Raw genomic sequence first — 18590 nt, 5'->3', positions numbered from 1 at the left:
AATGATTTTGATGAGAATGTACAGAGCACGGTGAGTAATTTTGCAGGTTTCACTAAAATTGATGGTGTCATTGGCAGTCAAAAAGCGTATAAAAAAGTACAGTGGGTGTAGGCTTTGGAAATGCAAATAATATTAATTTTGGATACATGCGAAGAGTTGCATTTTGCAAAGTCAAACCAGAGTAGGTTTTATGGTGAATGGTAGGACTCTGGGGAGAACAGTGGGATCTCGAATTACAAGTGCATTGTTCCCTAAAAGTGGTGTCACAGATAATTAGCAGGATGGTAGAGAAGGAATTGCAGACCAAAGATAGACACAAAATGCTGGAGTAACTCAGCAGGACAGGCAGCTTGTCTGGAGAGAAGGAATTCCTTCTCGATGCAGCCTGTCAAACTGAGTTACTCCTGTATTTTGTGTCTATCTGTGGTAAAGATGGTGTTTGGCACACTGGCCTTCATTAGTCAGGGCATGAGTACAGGAGTTGTGAAGTTATGTTTTGCTCACCCTGCTTCGCGAACTATGTCATATATCTGGAAAGAGCGCAGAGAACATTTGCCGAGAGTGTTGCCAAGACTCGAGTGCATGAGTTATACAGATAGGTTGGGCAGGCTAGGATTTTATTTCTTGGAGCATAGAAGGCTGAGGGGTTAACTTATAGAGGTGCATAAAGCCATGAGTAATATAGATAAATTAATGCATGCCGTCTTTTCTTCCCAGGGTTGGGGAAAGAAGAACTAGAGGGCATAGATTTAGGATTAGAGGGGAAAGATTTAAAAGGCACGCAAGGGGCAACCTTTTTACAACGAAGGCGGCGGGTATATAAAACGAGTTGTCAGTGAAAGTGGTTGAAGCAGGTACAGTAACAAGGTTTAAATGATGTTTGGACAGGTTTTGAGGGATAAGAGCAAATGGGACTAACTTAGATGGGCATCTTGGTCAGCATAATGAATTGAGCGACTGGGCTTGCATTCAATGGAATTTAGAAGAATGAGAGGGCATCTTATAGAAACATATACAATTCTTAAGGGATTGGACAGGCTAGATGCAGGAAAAAATGTTCCCAATGTTGTGGGAGTCCAGAACCAGGGGGTCACAGTTTAAGAATAAGGGGTAGACCATTTGGGACTGAGATGAGGAAAATCGTTTTCACCCAGATAGTTGTGAATCTGTGGAATTCTCTGCCGCAGAAGGCAGTGGATGCCAATCCACTGGTTGTATGCAAGCGAGAGTTAGATTTAGCGCTTAGGGCTAACAAAATCAAGGGATATGGGGAAAAAGATACCGATTCTGGGTGATCAGCCATGATCATATTGAATGGTGGTGCCGGCTCAAAGGGCCGAAAGGCCTACTCCTGCACCAATTGTCTATGTTTCTATGGTTCTAATGAGGGGTTGAGCCGAAGGGCTGTTTCTGCGGGACATGAAACTGTGACTCTCTAACTAACCTCATCTAACCTCAGTCGTAATGCGTCTTGGGATGTCTGCAGATAGTTTCTATAAAAGGACCACCTGCTTCTGTAGTTGTAAAGATGAGAATTAATGTATCTTGAGCTATTTTTGACCCAAGGGACATATTACAGCTCTATTTAAACAAATGTAAAGATTATTATTGGAAATCTGGCACAAAATGTAATCTCATAACAATTGATGGCAGCACATTTATAAATGTTTCATAGCTAATGTTTATTAAAAATTAATAACCCATGTTGCACAATGTTATTGCATTTATAATCTGCTTGTATGTTATGGCTTCACTGAAATATTGCAAATTATTTCAGCGATATAACATTGGGTTCATCAAAAGATATTAACAATTTATTGTGATGTTTATCTCTACACAAGTAGCAATAGTGATGTTCCCACACTGTTTGAAAGAAAATGAACTCAATGTACACAGACACTTAGACAGCTATATGAATTGTTAATGCTCACAGTGATGGCTGCCGGCACAGGTTTATTTTACTTCCATTAGATTATGTACAAGTTCATTCAGAATGGAAGGGTCTTCGCACCAATCTCAACAGTGCAATGGTGGTGTTCCTGTACTGATAATCCAGAGATTCAGAATAAGAATTCAGAGAACTGTGCATGGAGTATAAGAATCAGTAAGTCATGTTGCGCTCCTTAAAGGGCCTGTCCCACTTACGTGTCCTAGGCACACAAATTCCGCAACCTCGTGGTCGCGTTGAGCCGCGACGGTCCCCCGAAGGTTGTACGTGATTTCATGCGTACGCACAGCCACCTGGAGCGCGTGATGTCATTTGACGATGGACACAAAATGCAGGAGTAACACAGCGGGACCGGCAGCATCTCTGCAGAGAAGCAATGGGTGACGTTTCGTGTCAAGACCCTTCTTCAGTCTGAAAGAAGGGTCTTGACCCGAAACGTCATCCAATCCTTCTCTCCAGAGACGCTGCCGGTCCCGCTGAGTACTCCAGCATTTTGTGTCTATCTTCAATTTGCAAGGAATGGAGTGATATGGATCACATGCAGGCAGATGAGATTAAATTATCGTGGCATTATGTTCAGATTAGATATTGTGGGCTCGGGCCTGTTCCTGTAGTACTGTTCTATGTTCCATTTTCTGGAACATTATTTTTTTTTGAGGTTTGAGAATTCGAATTCTATCATCAATATCTGGATGTAAAATTACGGCATCTGTAAATATTGTCATTGCACTCTCAGATTAACTAATTGATGCGCAGAATTGCATATCAGCAGCCCTAAAGTGACCTGGTCTGATCTTAGTTTAGTTTAGTTTAGAGATACAGCACGGATACCGGCCTGATGGCCCACCGAGTCCGCGTGAGCCAGCGATCCCCGCACACTAACGATATTCTACACACACCAGGGACAATTTTATAATTATACCTTGCCAATTAACCTACAAACCTCTACTCCTTTGGAGTGTGGAAGGAAACCGGAGATCCCAGAGGAAAAACCCACGCAAGTCACTGGGAGAACATACAAACTCCATTCAGAGAGCACCCGTAGTCAGGATTGAACCTGGGTCCCTGGCGCTGTAAGACAGCAACTCTACCAGCTACGCCACCATGCCGCCCAACTGTGACACTATCAAAGAAGCATTCAGCTCGGAAGGAGACCAGAAAGGCTATTACATTTACGCTAGTTGATTAAAAACCATTCAGAATCATCCCATCTCACGGCTCACAACTTTAGGTTAAGGGAGATCAATAGCTCATCCACTTTTAAAAGGCATTGAGGAATTCAGTCGCCACTAGGTTTCCAGGCAGTGGATTCTACAAACACACTTCCACTGTGCAAACATAAACCTGCCACTTCCCTCTTCTTCAATCTCAAATCTATTGACTGAGGGAAAAAGTCACCTTCCCAGGCCTTCACATAATTGTATACAAAAGAGTATATTTATATTAAAATATAACAACAATGAACTGAAGACGCAGTTTGATATCAAAGATAGACACAAAATGCTGGATTAACTCAGTGGGTCATGCAGCATCTCTGGAGAACATGGATACGTGATGTTTCAGGTCAGGACTTCTTCAGTCTGAAGACATATATTTATATTCTTCTGCTCACAACCTCATAAGTTCATAAGTCAATAGGAGCAGAATCAGGCCATTGGGACCATCGAGTCTACTTCGCCATTCCATCGCGGCTGATCTATCTTTCCCTCTCAATCCCATTCTCCTGCCTTCTCCCCATAACCCTTGACACCCGTACTAATCAAGTATCTGCCAATTTCTGCCTTAAAAATACACAATGACCTGGCCTCGACAGCCGTCTGTGGCAATGAATTCCACAGATTCACCATCCTCCGACTAAAGAAATTCCTCCTCATCTCCTTGTTCCGGACAAGCTCGGGATTCCTAAGCTCCCCTCGTAAATAAAATTCTACAATCACTTGTACATCTTCTCCATTCAAACTTGGTCGGCACTGAGGTATTGCAGTCGTGTGATTTGGACCCAACCTCAGCACAGTGGTGAAAGAATGGCCAAGTACGTTTTTTCTATGGCTCCAGCATCATTCCCTAATCTTATATTTTTGCATCAACCAATATAGGAAAGTATTCCACATGCTTCTTAACTATCGTTGCCTGCTACCTTTAAGAATCTGTGCGCTTACACTCTACTCCTCCGCTAGGGCAGGGAACGTGGGTGGTGGGTGCCTGGAACTGCTGCCATTGGTGGTGTTGGAGGTAGATGTGATAGTGGCATTTCAGAAGCTTTTAGATCGCCGCATGGAAATGCAGAGAAACGCTCTGTACATGATCCGAAAGGTGGGGCGTGGGGGTGGAGGAGTTGTTAGAGGTTACCTAAAATTGGAGGATTCGATGTTTGTCCTGTTGGTTTGTAAGCAGTACAAGCAGAATCCCTATCCTTTTAAGCAACAGTGTTTAACACTATCAGTGAATGTTCACCCATTCCCCCACCCCCACCTTCTCTGCAACCCAAACTGCTTTTTTTTTCCCTGCTTTTCTCATCCTGGGTGTAGAGTTCCAGATCTGGAAACATGGACCATCTCCCTTCCCGCAGATGCTGCTTGACCTGCTGGGTGTTTGCAGCATTTCTTTGTCTTTAACTCCACATTAAAAGTGGGTGTAATAGCAGAAGCGATGCGACAAGACGGTAATGTCACGTTTAACCTGACCTTGGGTGCAGCATCACCTCTTTCCCAAAGTTTCCAACCTTTGCCTTTATTCAGAGAGACGTACAGCATGGAAACAGGCCTTTCAGCCCTCTGAGTCCGTGCTAACCCTCAACCACTCATAGACACTGATTCAACATTAATCATAATTTTTATTCTCCCCACATTCTCATCATCTCCCTTCATGTTTTATCATTCACCCACAAATTTATATTGGCCAATTAACTGACCAACATGCACATCTTTGGGAGGAAACCAGAGCACCTGGAGGAAACACTTGCAGTCCTGAGCTACAATCCACATCATTGGAGACCCTCAAACTATCTTTAAGACGACTTTACTGGAGTTTATCTTGCACAAAACATTATTCCCTTCATCATGTATCTGTACACTGTGATTGCCTCAATTATAATCATGTATAGTCCTTCCGCTGACGAGTTTGCACGCAACAAAAGCTTTCCACTGTACCTTGGTGCACATGACAATAAACTAAGCTATACTTCACTAAACTAAACAGAACAGTCACAGGGAGAACATACAAACCCCACACTGACAATTCCCAAGGTCAGGATTGAACCCTTGTCTCTGGCGCTGCGACACAACAGCTCTGTGATGTTCACCACTGTGCTGCTCAAGGCCGCGATTTATACATTTTTAGGGGTACAAAGAAATTCAAGAATGTGACTACAGAAGTCAAATTAAGATGGATCCTCCATCAGTACCTTACTGAATGTCATGTCTTGAATACATGGTCTAATCCTGTTTCTACTTCATGTTTGGTGATTTGGGCAGCACTGTGACACAGCTTGTACAGCCACTGAATCACAGCGCCAGAGACCCGGGTTCAATCCTGGCCTCGGGTGATGCCGTGTGGAGTTTACCCGTTTGCCCTGTGACCGCGTGGGTTTTCTCCGGATGCTCCGGTTTCCTCCCTCATCCCAAAGACGTGCGGGTTAGTAGGTTAATTGGCCGATGTGAATCGTCCCAAGTGTGTAGGTGACGGGTTGAATCCAAGTGGAATTGATGACAATATGGAGAGAATCAAGTTTGATTAGATTCTGGTAGGGTTAGGGGTGGAACAGTGGCACAGCAGTAGAGTTGCTGCCTTACAGCGCCAGACCCGGCTGTGATCCTGACCATGGGTGCTGTCTGTGTGGAGTTTGCATGTTTTCCCTGTGACCGCGTGGGTTTTCTCCGGGTGCTCCAGTTTTCCCCCCTCATCCCAAAGACGTGTGGGTTAGTAGGTTAATTGGCCACTGTGATTCGTCCCAAGTGTGTAGGTGAGTGATGGATTCCGAGGGGAATTGATGACAATGTGGAGAGAATAAAATTGGATTAGATTTGTGGCGGGTTAATAATGGGTGGTTATTATCAGCAGGGACTCGGTGGGCCGAATGGCCTTTATCTCTCTCAACCTCTATTTCTCTATCTATCCAAACCATCAACAGACAAGAGAGAATTGCTATGTCATTTGATATTCGGACGCTGCCTCTAAATTTTTGATCTCCACCCCATTGGATTGGTTTTGAAATGTAATATCTTTAGCTTTTCTGCTCTTTTATTTAATTCCCCAACCCAATTAACACCACTGGTCACAGATTTGTCGGGTGTATTTGAACAAGTGTGTGTACTAGATTGCTCGTAGCCAACAGCTCATTCATCACTTCATTGCAGCGAGCGGCAATTAGGGGTCAAGAAACGAGCTGCGCCAGATGAACTACAAGTCCACACGCAAAGTGGTCAGCTGGGAACAATCTGCTCGAGGCCCCTGTTTGGAAGAAACACATCCGAGCATGGAGAAATAATTCCATAGGAGATGCAAGTCAGGGGCGTTTCTTCCCAGCTGTTATCAGACAACTGCGTCATCCTAAAGGGCCTGTCCCACGAGCATGCGACTCCATGCGGCAAGCTCGGCCTAACGTGGTCGCTTGAGTCGTACGGCCTCGCGGGACCGGTCCCACTTTGATCGCCGGAGCCGTATGGAGTTGTGCGGAGCTGGTCCTGACATCGCACGGGGTTCCGAAAAACTGATCGTGTTTCAAAAATTCCGCGCGGCAACGGCCTGGCGCCCCGCAGCCGCCTCGCCGCCGTATGCACCGCCTCGACGGGCATGCGGACTTCGCTCGAACTTCACATCACTCACTCGACCTCCGCGCGGCCCCTGCTTCCGGTTTGGTCGCGCCCGCCACATGCAGGTCGCATGCTCGTGGGACAGGCCCTTATACTAGGGAGCAGTCGTGATCTACCATCCACCTCATTTGGAGACCCTCGGACTATGTTTAATCAATCTTTACTGGCTTTACCTTGCACTAAACGTTATTCCCTTGATCATGTATCTGTACACTTTGAATGGCTCGATTGTAATCTTGTATAGTCTTTCCGCTGACTGTGTTGGGCGCAACAAAAGCTTTTCACCGTACCTTGGTATGCGTGATGATAATAAACTCATTTCCGCAGAGGTTTGTGAACTCTCTCGTGCTTACAACTATGTTTCAGGTGGAACGTCATGGGAACCCAGGGATCACTCCTGAGCCACTTCATCGAACCCGTCTACCTGCAGAGCATCGTGCTGGGGAGCACACATCGTATCGACCACCTTTCCCAGGCAATGTGCCGACGATTGGACAGTATCGACCAGCTGCCACCACCCTACCGCTGCAACCAGCCTCTCCTCAGTGGTACGTGATCGATCAGTCATACGGATACCCGCACCACCACACCACACCACACCGCTCCATACCTGCGGTGCAAACCAGCAATCTCAGTAACGGCTGCACCGCAGGCAGAGTGTAACAATTTGTCCTCACAAGTGACTCAAAACCCTGAGTAAAAGGGCAGTGGCAGGTGGAGCAGCGGTAGAGTTGCTGCCTTACAGCGAATGCCAGCGCCGGAGACACGGGTTCGATCCCGATTACGGGCGCTGTTTGTATGCAGTTTGTACATTCACCCCGTGACCTGCGTGGGTTTTCTACAAGATCTTCGGTTTCCTCCCACATCCCAAAGACGTACAGGTTTGTAGGTCAATTGGCTTGGTAAAAGTCCCTGGTGGGTGTAGGATAGTGTTAATGTGCGGGGGTCGCTGGTCGGCGCGGACCCAGTGGGTCGAAGGGCCTGTTTCCATGCTGTATCTCTAAACTAAACTAAACTAAACTAAAACACAGGAATGCCGGGAGAACTCATTGGGTCGGGCAGAGTCTGTGGACGAAATGGGACAGGGGACGTTTCGGGTCGGGACCCTTCTTCTTCAGCCTGACCCACCCAGTCCCTCCAGCACTGTGTGTTTTGCTCAAGATCCCAGCATTTGCAATCTCTTGTGTTTCTCTGATCCAAACCCGTTTGTCAGTATTATTAGCATCAAGGAACTGCAGATGCTGGCTTCTTCCGAAGATGGACACAAAATGTTAGAGCAACTCAGCAGGTCAGCCAGCATCGCTGGAGAAAAGGAATAGGTAATGTTTTGGGACAGAACCCTTCCTCAGACACCTCAAGAAGGGTTTCGACTTAAAGCGTCATCTCTTCCTTTTCTCCAGAGATGCTGCCAGGCTCGCTGAGTTACTCCAGCATTATGTGTCTGTCATTAACTTCAAGCAGCTGGGCATCTATTTGTTAGCAGGCTGGTGTAGTGTGCAGGGATCACTGGTCAGCACAGACTGGGTGGGCCGAAGGGCCTGTTTCCAGGCTAGAAAATCTCAACTAAGCTAAACTCTGAATCTAAGGTCAAACCCCTGACTGGCAGTCTAGTAACGTAACCATCACAATTCAATTCCACACCCAGAGTTTGTGGCCCACAAACGTTTGAGTCCAAATTCTCCCATCATCACTGTTTTCTAGATCAGTTTCACTTCTTGCATGATTGCCATTACCCATCCAGACACAATGTAGTTCCCTTTTACAGGGTCCAGGTCAGTTTTAAGCCACATACAACAACAAACGCTCCTTTGGCATTTTGCAATACACGCCAACTGATGTCTGCAACCTACAAAGAAATTGATTGCTGCTGAATGCAAACAGAAATCTTAATAAGCAGCAGCAGCAGGTCTATGATGTTCTGGAGGCAAGCATGATGGTGTATTAATATATGTAACTTAGCTGCCTCACCGATCCAGGGACCCAGATTCAAACCTGACCTTGGTTGCAGTCCCAATGGAGTTTGCACGCTCTTCCTGTGACCAGTTTAGTTTTTAGTTTAGCTTAGTTTCATTTAGTTTAGTTTGGAGATACAGCAATGAAACAGGCCCTTCAGCCCACTGACTCCACGCCAACCATCGATCACCTGTATGCTCATTCTAAATTATCCCACTTTTGCATCCTGCAAACTAGGCACAATTTTCAGAAGCCAATTGACCTACAAATCTATATGTCTTTGGGATGTGGGAGGAAACCGTAGTACCTGAAGAAAGCCCACGCAGTCGCAGGAAGAACATATAATCTCTGCACAGACAGAGACCGTAGCCAGCATCTCCGGCGCTATGAGGAAGCAGCTGTGCCACTGCACCACTGAGCCACGGGTGACCTAGAGCTGCTCACCTTGTCCCTCGCACTCCTAAGGCATTCTTGGAAATTAACTGAACACTGTAGAGTACTAAGATAGACACAAAATGCTGGAGTAAGTCAACGGTACAGGCAGCTTCTCTGGAGAGAAGGAATGGGTGACGTCTCGGGTCGAGACCCTTCTTCAGACCGAAGAAGGGCTCGACCCGAAACGTCACCCATTCCTTCTCTCCAGAGATACTGCCTGTCCCGCTGAATTACAGCAGCATTTTGTGTCTATCTTCGATTTAAACCAGCATCTGCAGTTAATTTTCTCCACTGCAGACTACTACCTAAATGGCAAAAAAGGAACAACAAAGAGATGATGTGCGTACAGGAATGAATAAGAGCTGCAGGGAAACAATGGAATGAGAAAGGGACTGATAGGATTGCTGTACTGGCTTAGAGCCAATGGGCTGAATGGCCTCCTCTGTTTTAGATAATTAAATGGGAAGGAGTTAATCACAATTGCTGCTCCTGTTTTCAGGGACCATGCAATTTTGCTCCCCACCCTTGACCCATGATAAAATTAAAATAAAGCGGTTTCATTTTTATGCCTCTACTTTCTAACACATGCACTCTGCTGCTGAACGACGTATATCTCTCTATTATCTTTAAAATGTCAGTCATTAAGTTCTTAATTTAAGTTTAATTCGCATTTTAAAGATAATTGCTTACTTGGACGGAAGCCAAATGAATGAATCATTGGCACTTGAGTAGAGCACACAATTTGCAATATTAAGCATCGTGGCTTTCTAATATTGCATTGAAACAATGGGAAAACAGTCAGGGAGTACATTAATTTAATGAATTGTGGTTCCATTTTAATTTGGTTTCTGTGCATGCTTTATTAGCAGTAAATGTTGTCAAAACTCTTTGGAATATTTGATTTGACTGACTTTTGTCACTGGATTTTGCATCGATCAGCAGCAAATTGTATCCCCTGGTCTTGTAAGTGTGACCTGGTGTAGTCTGCTGCCCAAAACAACGGTAGCACGGTGGCGCAGTGGCGGAGTTGCTGTCTCATAGCGCCAGAGACCCGGGTACAATCCTGACTACGAGTGCCATCTGTATGGAGTTTGTACATTCTCCCCATGACCTGCGTGGATTTTCTCCGGGATCTCTAGTTTCCTCCCACACTCCAAAGACGTACAGGATTATGGGCTGATTGGCTTGGTGAAATTGGAAATTGTCCCTAGTGTTAATGTGATGGTGTTAATGTGTCGGCGATCGCTGGCCGGCGTGGACTCGGTGGGCCGAAGGGCCTGTTTCCGCGCTGGATCTCAAAACTAAACTAAACTAAACTAAATATTGTCACTGAGAGTGGAAATAAGCCCTTCGGTCCACAGAGTCTGGAGCAACCACTCATTTATACTAATGAGTATTATACTAATACTGATTTGGCTGCAGTAATCTCATTTCATTCTCCCTGTGTCCCCATTAACTCCATTCAGATTCTACCACTCAACTAGACTCAATTCAGCTGAATTTACAGTGGCCAATTCACCTGGTGGGGTGGGGAGAAGGGGGCTGAAATGTGAGCTGTAAGGAGAATGCAAAGAGGTTCCAGTGTAATTTAGACAAGTTGGGTGATTGAGCAAATGCAGTTTAACATTAGCAAGTTGCATTAGCAAATGGAAATGTAGTTATCCACGTTGGTTTAGTTTAGAGACTAAACTAAAGTCTCTTTACATTTGCACCCTGTCCCACACACACCAAGGACAACTTTACAATTATACCGATATAAACTGAAAGGTCTGTTTCCATGCTGTATCTCTAGACTAAACTAATGCAAACTCCATTGAGACGGCAACCAAGGTCAGGAATGAACCTGGGTCCCTGGATCAGTGAGGCAGTAATGCTACACCACATATATTAGCACATGATCCTGATTGCCTCCAGAACACCAATTAGCCTATAAACCTGCACATCTTTGGAGTTTGGGAGGAAACCGGAGATCGCGGAGAAAACCCACGCAGGTCACGGTGAGAGAGTACAAACTCCGTACAGACAGCACCCATAGTCAGGATCAAACCCGGGTCTCTGGTGCTGTAAGGCAGCAACTCTACCGCTGCGCCACCGTGCCAGTTCTAAAACTGAAGGGCAGATTATTATCTAAATGGTGACACACTGGGAAAAGGAAGATTGCATCAAGACCAAGGTGTCTTTGTACACCAGTTCCCACAAGTGTTCAGAGGCAGCTAGCAGTTAGGGAGGTGAATGGTTTGGTCTCCATTGCAAGAGGATTTGAGTGCAGGAGCAAGGATATCTTGTTGCAGCTCCGCATGGCCTTGACGGGACTCCGTCTGGAGTTTTATATACACCTTACATGCAGGAAGGATGTTCTTGCTGGGAGGGTGTGCAGCAAATGTTTACTTGGCTGATTCCTGGAATCGCACGACTGACACATGAGGAGAGACTGAGTTGGTTACACCGATATTTTCTGGGCTATTGAGGATTTCATTGAAACTTCTAGATTTCCTAATGGATTAAATGCAGGCCATATTCTGAGCCTTGGGGGATATATTCAGAACTAGGGTCAAAAGATATTTCTTCACCCAAGGGTGGTGAACGTTTGCGATTCTACAACTACAGAAGGTAGAGGAGTCCATGTCCTTACATACATTGAAGAAGGAGATTCCTTCATGTTAAAGGTATCAAGGATATGGGGAGAAGATGAAACAGACAGTGAAGCAGATGATCAGCCAAGGATGTATTGAAAGGTGAGAGAGGAGCAAAGGGCCAAATGACTTAATTCTGCCCTTAATCTTTGTGCTTCCATGAAAACATTTACATTTATCCTTCATAGGGAGAATTCTCCACATTAGGTTAGAATGAATAGCGGCAATGACAAAAAATTGAGATCGTTAATATCTCGACAGCAATTAGCAATGAAAAGATGGTATGAGGTCAGTTTAGTTTATTGTCACGTGTACCGAGGTACAGTGAAAAGCTTTTTGGTGCGTGCTAACCAGTCAGCAGAATACATGACAATACATGATTACAATTGATGCATTTACAGTGTACAGCTACATGATAAGGGAATAACATTTAGTTCAAGTTAAAGCCAGCAAATCTGATTAAGGACAGTCCGAGGGTCAGCTAAGTGGCAGATAGTAGTTCAGCACTGCTCTCTGGTTGAGCTGGTTAATATATTGCCAGCAGTTTGCAATGAAGAGATGGTGAGAGGTCTAAGGGAGACCAATCCACACGTTTCAGATGGCTACAGATATGGGATCGGAGATGCAGGGGAAGCAGAGCTGGGCTTGGAATTAACAGAAATGGAAACAGAGGGAAACTCAGCTGAGAGCTAATTGTTCAGATCGGACAGTTTAGTCTAGTTTGGTTTAATTTGTACACTGTGGACAGCACAATTATAATCATGTATAATCATGTACTGAGTTACAGTGAACAGTCTTTTTGTTGCCTGCTATCCAGTCAGCAAAACGAATATACATGATTATAATTGCGCTGTCCACAGTGTACAATGCAGGCTAAAGGGAATAGGTAAAGTTTACCTGAGTGCCAGGGAAAGTTTGATTAAAGATAGTTCGAAGGTCTCCAATGAGGTAGATGGGAGGTCAGAAGGGACAGTCAGAAGGGATTGTGAAACATGGCAAGGGATAAGACTGCAGTTTTGGGTCAGTCTGAAGAAGGGTCCCGACACAAAATGTTACCTATCCATTTTCTCCAGAGATGCAGCTAGGAGCAGAATTAGGCCATTCGGCCCATCAAGTCTACTCTGCCATGCATCCTGACTGATCCATATTTGTCCTCTCAACCCCATTCTCCTGCCTTCTCCCCATAATTCCTGACACCCTCACTAATCAATCTTACAAAGCTTATGATCCCACTGAGCTAACCACTGCCCTCAATAAGTATATTACTGATTTTTTAATTTATTTATTTGGACTGAAGCCAAATTAAACACTGAAAGCAGTCTGGAGATATTAAGCTCCATTGCTTTCTAATGTTGATTGGGAACAGCACAAGGGAAACCAACGTTGAATGATGCTTGACTGAACATATACTTTTGTACATTATTTGTTCTGGCATTAAGAACTGCATTGACAATTTATGTTACTTCATTTGGTAGATTCTTGAATAATTTCAGGAAATTGAAGATAAAATGTAGAAATGACAAAACGTGACATTTTAAATAAAAGTATCGGCATGTTAACCATATAACACATATAACAATTACAGCACGGAAACAGGCCATCTTGTCCATGCCGAAACACAAATTTAAATTTAGTCCCATGCATCGCCATAACCCTCCATTAATTCTCTCCATAGACTATCCAATTTATTTTTAAATGATACCAATGAACCTGCCTCCACCAATCCACTGGGAATCCACACCGCCACCACTCTCTGCGTAAAGAAGTTCCCCCTCATATTACCCCTAAACTTTTGTCCCTTAATTCTGAAACATGTAGTCTTGTTAGAATCTTCCCTATTAGAAAAGGGAAAAGCTTGTCCACATCAACTCTGTCTATCCCTCTCATCATTTTAAAGTTCTCTATCAGGTCCCCACTTAACCTTCTGCGCTCCAGAGAATAAAGACCTAACTTATTCAACCTATCTCTGTAACTTAGTTGTTGAAACCCAGGCAACATTCTAGTAAATCTCCTCTGTACTCTCTCTATTTTGTTGACATCCTTCCCATAATTTGGCGACCAAAATTGTACACCATACTCCTCTCACCAATATTGCCAATTTTAACATTACTCCCAGCTTCTATACTCAACCCTCTGTGGCAGAGGCTAGCATACCAAAAGCTTTCTTTACCACCCTATCTATATGAGATTCCACCTTACAGGAACTATGCACGGGTTATACCCAGATCCCTCTGCATCAACTGTATTCTTCAATTCCCTACCATTTACCATGTACGTCCTATTTTGATTTGTCCTGCCAAGGTGTAGCACCTCACATTTATCAGCATTAAACTCCATCTGCCATCTTTCAGCCCATTTTTCCAAATGGCCTAAATCACTCTGTAGACTTTGAAAATCCTCTTCATTATCCACAACACCCCCTATCTTGGTATCATCTGCATACTTACTAATCCAATTTACCACACCTTCATCCATATCATTGATGTACATGACAAACAACAAAGGACCCAACACAGATCCCTGAGGCACCCCACTAGTCACCTGCCTCCAACCCGATAAACAGCCATCCACCATTACCCTCTGGCTTCTCCCATTCAGCCACTGTTGAATCCATCTTGCTATTCCTGCATTTATACCCAACAGTTGAACCTGCATTTATACCCAACAGTTGAATGTTAGCAAGTTAACACTCATTAACTAACGAAACCTCATTTGTAGCAAGTATATAAATTTGCCATTCATCGCCAAACCACATAATTTCTTAGACGAATCAATAAAAAAGATAAATAGGGAATAAAGTATGGGAAGTTCCCTTCCCACACATTTAGGTGATAGAAACTAGTCCATAGAAACATAGAAAACAGGTGCAGGAGGAGGCCATTCGGCCCTTCGAGCCTGCGCCCCCATTCAATACGATTATGGCTGATCGTCCAACTCAGTATCCCGTACCTGCCTTCTCTCCATACCCCATGATCCCTTTAGGCACAAGGGCCACATCTAACCCTCTTAAATATAGCCAATGAACTGAAACAACTACCTTCAGTGGCAGAGAATTCCACAGATTCACCACTCTCTATGGAAAAAAATGATTTTCTCATCTCAGTCCTAAAATACTTCCCCCTTATCCTTAAACTGTGACACCTTGTTCTGGACTTCCCCAACATCGGGAACAATCTTCCTGCATCTAGCCTGTACAACCCCTTAAGAATTTTGTAAGTTTCTATAAGATCCCCCCTCAATCTTCTAAATTATAACGAGTACAAGCCGAGTCTATCCAGTCTTTCTTCATATGAAAGTCCTGACATCCCAGGAATCAGTCTGGTGAACCTTCTCTGTACTCCCTCTATGGCAAGAATGTCTTTCCTCAGATTAGGAGACCAAAACTGTACACAATACTCCAGGTGTGGTCTGTACAACTGCAGTAGAACCTACCTGCTCCTATACTCAAATCCTTTTGCTATGAAGATCCATGATGATCACGCAAGCCCTGATTTGCCTGCATGTGTTCCTTGTCTCAGAGGGTGTCTGTGTATTATCCAAAGACAAGTTTAGTTCTTGCTTAAAAGAATCCAGAGAACAACAGCCTCCGTCACACAATGTCCCAGCCTGCTCCCGACCTACCACCAATTTCTGGGAAAAATGACATAAATAGCAGTTTAGAATCACACTTTTGATATTTGATGAAAAATACCAAACTATAACTATTCATCTCCAGACACCATCTAGTCAGTCGGCCAATTTAGTTTAGTTTAGAGATACAGAGTGGAAACAAGCCGTTCGGCCCACCGAGACCGTGCCAACCATCGATCACCCGTAGACTAGTTCAGTGTTATCCCACGTACACATCTTACATACTAGGTGGAATTCTGGAAGTCAATTAACCTACAAACCTGCACGTCCTTTGGAATGAGGGAGGAAACCGTTGCACCCCAGAAGAAACGCACGTGGTCACAGGAAGGACATACAAACACCGTACAGACAGCACCCGAGACCAGGATCGAACCTGGGTCTCTGGTGCTATAAGGACCCTGACCCGAAATGTCGTCTGCCTATTTCCTCCACAGATGCTGCCAGACTCGCTGAGTTCCCCCAGCACTTTGCTTTTTGCTAAAACATAAGAAAAAAAGGAGCAGAAGGAGGGTAGTTGGCCCCTCGTGTCTGCCCCAGTATTCAATGTGATCAAGGCTGAATGGCCCAGCCCACATCTCCTCTTCTGTCCCAATTCCCCCGAGCACTCAGTTTCCTGATTTTTTTTAAATGTCCCGACATCCTCTTTAGTTTAGTTTAGTTTAGAGATACAGCACGGAAACAGGCCCTTCGGCCCACCAGGTCCGCGCCGCCCAGCAACCCCTGCACACTAACACTATCCTACCCCCACTAGGGACGATTTTTTTACATTTACCAAGCCATTTAACCTACAAACCTGTATGTCTTTGGAGTGTGGGAGGGAACCGAAGATCTCGGAGAACGTACAAACTCCGTACAAACAGCGCCCGTAGTCCGGATCGAACCTGGTCCCCGGCGCTGCAAGCGCTGGAAGGCAGCAACTCTACCGCTGCGCCACCGTGACCGCCCTCTTAAAATACCCCCAATATCTAACTTCCACACATCTCCAGGATAGAGAATTCCAGAGATTCACCACACTCTGTGAGAATAAATTCCCATGTACCCCTGTATTAATTGACTGGCCATAAGGTCACAGGGAGAACATGCAAACTCCGCAGAGGTAGCATCCAAGGTCAGGTTCGAGCCCAGGTCTCTGGCGCTGTGAGGCAGCAGCTCTACCAGCTAAGCCACTGTGCCAACTGCTTTCCCAACCATTGGCTTCACCTGCCTTCTAATGTGTTGTGATTCACGTACAAGGCCACTTTGATCTCTCCGTCATTCACTCATCTGCAATCTTTCTCCATTTAGATAGCAGTCTGCCTTCAGATTTCTCTCCACAGCAGTAAACTCAACCTCACTCAACTCCATTTGCCACATTTTCACCCACTCACTCAACCTATCACTCAAGACATGCACGGTGGTGCAGCGGTAGAGTTGCTGACTTACAATGCCAGAGATCCGAGTTCAATCCTCACCCTGGGTGCTGTCTGTCCAGAGTTTGCACGTTCTCCTCGTGACTGTGTGGGGTTTCCCTGGGTGCTCCGGTTTCCTCCCACATTCCAAGGACTTGCAGCTTTGGAAGTTAAACGACTTCTGTAAATTATCCCTAGTGTGTAGGATAGAACTGGTCGGCACAGATTAGTTTCTTCACTGGGCTGTTTCTTCGCTGTATCTCTAAACTGAACTATATGTACCTTTTCCAGCTCTTTTCCAGTTTTCTTCCTCCTATTACAATCAGTCTGCAGAAGAGTCCTGACCTGACCTGAACCATTGCCTTTCCATGTTCTCCATAGGTGCTGCCTGAACCCGTTGAGTTACTCCATCACCTTGTATTCTACACAAGATTCCAGCATTTACATTTCCTTATGCCTCCCAGCTATATCTTGTCGCAGAATGCAAATATCCTCATTGTAACATGCCCTCCCACCTAGTTATACATGATCGGCAAACTAAGATACAAAAAGTACCACCAAAATCCCTTTGCAGTTTGCAGCTAATTTTCAACACTGCCACTCTCATGGGCCATATAGTTCACACAGTCAGTGGCCCTGTTTAAATACTGAAAATAACGGCTTGTGTGTGTTAGCACAATTTCTAGCCTTCACTGTCCAGAAGTAATGCTTACGCAAACAACTCATCCTTTATTTTATTGCTTTTTGTTATCTGTACTAATGGAAAATACATGTCCTGAGGGAGAAAAATATGATGGGAAAAAACAGAAACCAAAAAGCAGGACGTTGAAGGGGAGAATCAGCAAAATAGACTTTAACCTCAACTGGAATTAAAGCAAAATACGTCAGATAAAGCCATAGAAAAAATGGGAACAAGATCAGACTGTTTGGTCTTTCAAACCGCTCTGCCATTCAGCGTGATAATAAATGATCATTCGTTCAATATCCTGTTCCAGCTTTCTCCCCGAGACCCTGATCTCTCCAGCCCTCAGAAAAATATCCATTTCCTTCTTAAACATGTTTAAAAATGTTACTTCATTTGCCATCTATGGCAATTAATTCCACAAGCCTCCTCTCTTTGGATGAAGAGATGTCTGCTCTTCCGCCCCAATTGCTTACCCCTTGGTCCCCTAGTCCCAGAATATGCATTTAGCCAGGAAGAGAAAGTGAGAGGGCATGAAGGAAGAAGCATACAGAGATAACATTTAATCAAGGGAACAGTCAGACTGGTCGGAGAACTAAAAAGTGGATGTGATGTAGAGAGTGGGAGGGACTACATATTTTGCTGTTCCATTATTCTATGTTCGCTCTTCTGGGTGAGATGCTAACTGCATTTTGTTGTCTCTGTACTGTACACTGCACAATGACAATAAAGATTGAATCTGAATCTGAATCTGAAGCACTTAGATACATCTTAGATAACATCTCAGATACAGTACAAATGTATAGCAGCAGTACACTGAGACAGTATACAGAGTCGCCAGTTTTGGTGCCATTTTCAAGTCACACTTTGCAAGTGCAGGCTTACATGGATAGGTGATGTCTCCGGTCGGGACCCTACATTCCATTTCTACATTTCATGGACTATCTTATTCCACGTACTTGTACATGCAGTTTGCATTGTTATAAAATGGGCAATTATAAACCCACTGGGCAGCAAGACATTCCTTCCGTGTGGCATGAAGGTAATCCAAGGTCTCAGCGCTTGTACTCCCAGTCGGCTGAGGCAGGTTTACTGATTTTGTGTGTGTGT

The 18590-nt window shown here is 44.7% G+C and overlaps 1 protein-coding gene across 1 annotated transcript in view; it reads left to right on the top strand.

Moving 5' to 3' along the window:
• Positions 1-18590, top strand: part of adarb2 (adenosine deaminase RNA specific B2 (inactive)) — a 321765-nt gene that overhangs the window by 282635 nt on the left and 20540 nt on the right. The window contains exon 8 of the mRNA XM_055649994.1: positions 7126-7307. Coding sequence (XP_055505969.1) covers positions 7126-7307 — 182 coding nt within the window. The remainder of the gene's footprint in view (positions 1-7125; positions 7308-18590) is intronic.

Source organism: Leucoraja erinacea, chromosome 2 (assembly GCF_028641065.1).
Source record: "Leucoraja erinacea ecotype New England chromosome 2, Leri_hhj_1, whole genome shotgun sequence".
Classification (NCBI taxonomy): domain Eukaryota; kingdom Metazoa; phylum Chordata; class Chondrichthyes; order Rajiformes; family Rajidae; genus Leucoraja; species Leucoraja erinaceus.
The sequence above is the reverse complement of the archived record's forward strand: the minus strand, read 5'-3'. Positions and strand labels throughout refer to the sequence as shown.